Source organism: Bison bison, unplaced genomic scaffold (genome assembly GCF_000754665.1).
Source record: "Bison bison bison isolate TAMUID 2011002044 unplaced genomic scaffold, Bison_UMD1.0 scf7180017864473, whole genome shotgun sequence".
In the NCBI taxonomy this organism is placed as follows: domain Eukaryota; kingdom Metazoa; phylum Chordata; class Mammalia; order Artiodactyla; family Bovidae; genus Bison; species Bison bison.
In genome coordinates, this window is record NW_011495034.1 from 12,403,937 (window position 1) to 12,409,936 (window position 6,000).

Here is a 6,000-nt window from a genome sequence, read left to right on the forward strand (position 1 = left end):
GAGCTGAGCTGGATCTGGACTGCCCAAGAGCTGACCGCAGTCCTGCATACAAACGACATGCTTCGGTCATCTTCCTTTAAGGACGATGAAAGGGATTCTTCTAGTTCAAGAGTTTATAAAGAGGATTACAGGAAGCAGTGCTGAGATTGGAACTCACGCTGAGGAATGGAGTAGATGTGGATGCTTAGCTGTAGAGGAGAGAAGAAAAACGGCAGCCACTGCGCTGTGCTGGTGAGACCCTGGCTTGGGGGTTGCTTGGAGGTGATTCTGAGGGAAAGGGGTCCTCCCAGCACTGTGGTGGGGAGCAGTGGGAGGAACATGCTGTGATTTTGCCCTTCACCCTTATGTGGACCAGGGTGCACTCAGGACTTAGAGATTGCACCATGCAGAGAAAACGAATTACTAACAATGTATCAATGCTATCCAACAATATACACTTTCCTGAAGCTGCCACTGTTACCTCAAGGCTGGGCAGAAGGTTCCATGTAAAGCAGCGACTCAGCATTTTATCGCTATCTGCTGCCACGGCGCTTTCTCCACCTCTCCTCTTCCAGATCTGCTTCTGGTCCTCCCAGCTGCCAATCTTGTTGGTGACCTCCTTTCCACCTGTGTCTGCTCTTCCTGGTCTGTTTCTTGGCTATGATTTGGCTTCAGTTCAGTTCAGTCCAGTCGCTCAGTCACGTCTGACTCTTTGCGACCCCATGAATCGAAGCACGCCAGGCCTCCCTGTCCATCACCAACTCCCAGGGTCCACTCAAACTCATGTCCATCGAGTTGGTGATGCCATCCTGCCATCTCATCCTCTGGCGTCCCCTTCTCCCCCTGCCCCCAATCCCTCCCAGCATCAGGGTCTTTCCCAATGATTCAACTCTTTGCATGAGGTGGCCAAAGTACTGGCTTAGCATGGTGATATTTCTGATGATTTGCTTCTGGGGCTTTGCCTCCGGACCTCTCCAGTATATACTCGCTCCAGCTCAGCACTTCTCTGGGAACCTCTCAACCCAGTGTGACCTAATTGAAGATGCCCCGCCAACTAAGATGCCCCCTCCACTGGCCAAACCTGTGAGAAGATGGTATTGGCTATAATGCCACTGATGAGGCACTTGGGTAGAAGTGGCCATAGCAATGCCTCTTTCCTTCTGCCTCTTCTTTCCTTGCCTGTCCTAGTCTGGTCTTATGTGCTGGATGTCCCATGCGTGCTTGCTAAGTCACTTCAGCCGTGTCCTACTCTTTGCGACCCGATGGACTGCAGCCCACCAGGCTCCTCTGTCCATGGGATTCTTCAGGTAAGAATAATGGAATGGGTTGCCATTTTCTTCCCCAGGGGATCTTCCCAACCCAGGGATCGAACCCAAGTTTCTGACGTCTCTTGCACTGGCAGGCAGGTTCTTTAAAACTAGCGCCACCTGGGAAGCCTTTGGATCTCCCATACTTGTCCTTTTTCACACTTGTCATAATCCCCACTGACTAGTTATCAGACTAGTTAAGGAATGGCAAGTGGGTCCCTTCTCATATACCAATTCTAGTCAGTTGTTAATGAGTCAGTTAGTACAGCATTTAAAAGACAGTATCCGATAGCCTAGCTTGGGAGACCATAACCAGTCAGTCATGCTTGTCTTGGTTGAGGATATGGGTAGAGTCTTACACTTGAAGAGACTGCTATCTTTGGACTAAATGATTTCTTCTTTCCTTTAGGGCTGATATATTAACTGCAACGGCTTCATAGTATCTCTTTGCATTCCTTTACTGAAACCCTGGTCTTTTAATAAAGAAATTATTTTGAATGCATTAGCATTTCCCATTCATATTTACTATGAAAATATATGCAAAATAGAAACTGCAGGAACTGTGTCTTTTCTCCAAAGAGAATACACTCCTCAGGTGCCTTTGGCAGAATCCATTTGGCAGTTATAGTTTGGGAACTGGATGTCTTCCAAGCTTTAGGTTGGAAAAGGAGTAAGCTTCTGGGGTGAATGATGTCAGAAAAACTGTCCCCCATTATTTGCAAGCCCTTCCTTCTATGGCTATTTCTTATCTTTCATTATCAAATGTCACAGTTACTAGACTCTCATAACAAAATGTTGCCTCTGTCTTATGTGAGTGAAAGTTGCTCAGTTGTGTCCAACTTTTTGCAACCCCATAGACTAGCCCAATAGGTTCCTCTGTCCGTGGAATTCTCTAAAGAATATTGGAGTGGGTTGTCATTTCCTTCTTCAGGGGATCTTCCCAACCCAGGGGTGGAACTCAGGTCTCCTGCATTGCAAGCAGCTTCTTTTCCATCTAAGACACTCGGAATGTAAACAGCCAGGTCATGGGGGTCAGCACACAGAAGTGCAGTCCTTGATGCAAAATTGCATAATTAGGGCAATTCCACTGCAGAGCGTTCCTACCTATACGTGTTCTTTCCTACAGAGTATCATCTTCAGACAGGAGCACTGACTCAACTTACCTTGTAATGGAAGAGAAACAACCCGCAGAACAAGCTGTACAGATCTGCGGTGAGCAACGAGAGGTTGACCGACGTGGCGCTGGTTTTCTTTATGACCACGGGCATGAAGCTGTAGAGACCAAACATGCAGGCACTAAAGCCGACGTAGAGCAGTCCTGGAGGGAGAGGAAAAACAGGTGACATCACAGCCTCCTCCGGGGCCTCGGTGGAGCCACAGTGGGTGAAGGGAGAGGAAGAGTACCCCACCCCCATGTCCATTTCACTCTCACACAGGAGTTTTTCTTTCACTCTGTCAACCGATGTTTTTTATTGGGTAATACATAGCTAAAACATAAAATAAGAAGTGAAAACCTGCATGTGGAACAAGATCTATATGCTTCTCACACACATCTGATGTTTCACCTCTGCTGTGAGGGACAGCAGCTACAATCAGAAATAGGGTCGAGGCTTCTAAATTCTATTTCTGGTTGTGCTGTAATTACTTCCTTGTACCCATGTCTTTTAAAACTTTTTCACTTCTTTTTTATTTGCAACATAGGAACAAAACTACTTGGTACCATGCATTACTCACAGCAATGAATAACTGCATAATCCTTAAAATGAAAGCACTTACATGTCAAAGAGATGTGGACTAAGTCACAGTACTGAACTAAAGTCCTAACTGTGTGATCTTGGATAGATCACTTCACATGAGCTGTCAGTTTCTTCCAGATTTCTGAATCCTGCTTAGCACTGCTCCTGAAACCAGAGTCCTATTCCACCATCACTTTTCCTAGCATACGTGGGCTCTCACACGTAGGCTCTGCTCTCCTATAAATAGGTAAATGCTTTGCAGGCCATCAAATAATTAAGTTTTGCAAAACAGAAAGATTAAAAAAAATGCCCTTTTGCTACATGATTAGTCCTTCAAACTCTGAAATTCTCTCACTCTAATTATAACTCAATACACAATTGTTAATACTAACCCCATAAGTACATAATTTTGTTCAGTCCAAAACAGAAGATTATGGCTAAATCTAGGGTTTGGCTCATCATTTCCTCAATGTTGATACAACACAAATGCAGAAAAATTATTCTCATTTCTCTACCTTAAAAGAATAAGGCATAGAATAAGCACAAGTATTAAAACTCAGTGGATCTTTGGGCATTTTTACATAATATTAAATAAAAGATCCAACCTATCCAAGGGAACCTTGATGACATGTCTGGTTTAGGCTGTAGGCAGATCACTTTCTTTGAATCCTGTGAATTTTGGAAGATTTGGCAGGTACTGGACACCCAGTCCCTTTGACCATGAAGAACAGGGATCCCTCCAAAGAGAAATTTGGTTTTCCCATATGGAAAGTATTTAAGGTCACGAATTATTATTCTACATGTTTCTGATATTAAGTTTAAGGATAGCCATGTCACATCCATATAAAAATATCAAGTAAGCAAACTCAGTACAACAGCCCCCTCTAGTGTGGTGGAAATACCCTAAGAGGAAACTAGAATAATCACTTTTCTATTAATTGTTCAGTAAATTATAGAAGTCCTCTTGTGGAAATTCTGTCACAGTCATGTCAGATGGCTTTTGACTCTCTGTCTGAAGTTTTAATTCCCTAAAATTGGTCAGTTTTCCTGTACTTGGGTTTCATGCTATTTATAATTCATTTTCCTTTTAAACAAGTTACTAAAAGGGCAATATTAAATAACCTATGATTAATACATGAAAAGACATAAAAATTAATTCAGTATTCCTTTAAGGAATCTGAGATGAACAGACTAGACTAGGGATAAGATATACCCTTAAATTAATCTACTAAAAGTAATCAAACTTCATTAAAATGTAGTCCAGGAACCAGCACACCCCCACCCCCCGCCACCACTTTTTAAAATTTAGATTATACATGACTGGGTTAGGAAGTTCAACAATCCTACCCTCCCATCACCTGACCTGTGTTGATACACTGTGAACTCTCACATGTGAGATCTGATGTTGCATATTCAATTATTCAACCATGTATTCACTGCATACCTACTGTGTTCTAGGAACTCTGTTTTGAGATAGCATGCAATGGGAAAAAGGAGAGACAAGTAACTTAGAACTGATATCAGTGCTATGAAGCAAGAAAAGGGTTGCTTATGGGGAATTACAGGGGTATTGCTTTTGGAAAGGTGGAAGCAGCATTGACTTTAAATCCTGAAGGACTAGAGGGAGATGGCCAGGGGAAAAATAATTTATGCAGGGAGACCTACAAATGAAAAGACCCTAATGGTTTACAGGAGCTGCAAGAGGCCAGAATATCTGAGCAGGATGAACAGACTGAGGCAGTGATAAGAGAGGAGACTGGAAAATTAGGCAGGGGGTGGATTATGTGGGGCCTTGTAGGTCTTGGAAGGAAGTTGACATCTTATTCTAGTTGTAATGGGAAGCCATTGAGGAATTTGTAGCAGAAGCTAACTTGTAGTCTGATCTACCTTTCTAAAAGATGGAGTTAGATATGCATGGAGAAGGGACTGAAGGAGAGAAGCTCAGAGGAAACCAGCGAGGAGTACAGGGTCTCAGTCCAGGCAAGAGATGCTGGTGGTTTTTGCTCGGAGTGGCGGTGGAGATGAAGGAAAAGTGGCTGGTTTATGAAGGTTCCACGTGCCCTGCTGGTAGACTGGATATGTTGTTGTTGCTCTTTAGTTGCTAAGTTGTGTCTGACTGTTTTGTGACCCCACAGCCTGCCAGGCTCCTCTATCCATGGGATTTCCCAGCAAGAATTCTGGCGTGGGTTGCCGTTTCCTCCTCCAAGGGATCTTCCCGACTCAGAGATTGAACCCACGTCTTCTGCATTGCATTGCATAGTCTTGCAGGCAGACTCTTCACTGCTGAGCCACTGGGGTAGCCTAAAATCTTTCTACTCGATTTTAGAACCTTTCAGAGTAGTTGTTCAGAACTGTTTGTGTTCTCCCAAGATTTTCCTGGTGGTCCAGACTGGATGTATGTAGTGAGGAAAAGGACAGCATCAAAGATACCATGGGTTCATGTGGTGGTGGTTTGGTCGCTAAGCTGTGTCCGACTCTTGCGACCCCATGAACTGTAGCCTGACAGGCTCCTCTGTCCATGGGATTCTCCAGGCAAGAATAACTGGAGTGAGCTGCCATTTCCTTCTCCAGGGGATCTTCTCGACCTGGGAATTGAGCCTGGGTCTCCTGCATTGTAGGCAGATTCTTTACGAAGTGACTACAGTGGGTTCATGTGGATTCTGGCTAACTAGAAACTGACACTGAATTTTGACTCCGTTTACTATGTCACAGAGAACTGAGCAGGAGGACCAGGTTTTCAGGGGAAATAAAAAGCTCCATTTTGGACATGTTAAGTTAGAGATGCTTGTGCATCATCCAAAAAGATTTGTCTGGTAGGGAGTGGATTTATAATTGGTAGCTCAGAGAGAAGAGTGTGACTTTACAAGCAAACTCATGAGCCAAGGAGTGGAGGAACACACACACACAGCAGAGTTCATTCTGCTCATCAGGCTACCCTGAGATTCTCCAAGCTTAGACACTTAAACATCCTAAACTTA

The 6,000-nt window shown here is 44.1% G+C and overlaps 1 protein-coding gene across 1 annotated transcript in view; it reads right to left on the reverse strand.

Moving 5' to 3' along the window:
- SLC35F1 (solute carrier family 35, member F1) overlaps positions 1–6,000 on the reverse strand; it is a 167,707-nt gene that overhangs the window by 35,179 nt on the left and 126,528 nt on the right. The window contains exon 6 of the mRNA XM_010861806.1: positions 2,450–2,604. Coding sequence (XP_010860108.1) covers positions 2,450–2,604 — 155 coding nt within the window. The remainder of the gene's footprint in view (positions 1–2,449; positions 2,605–6,000) is intronic.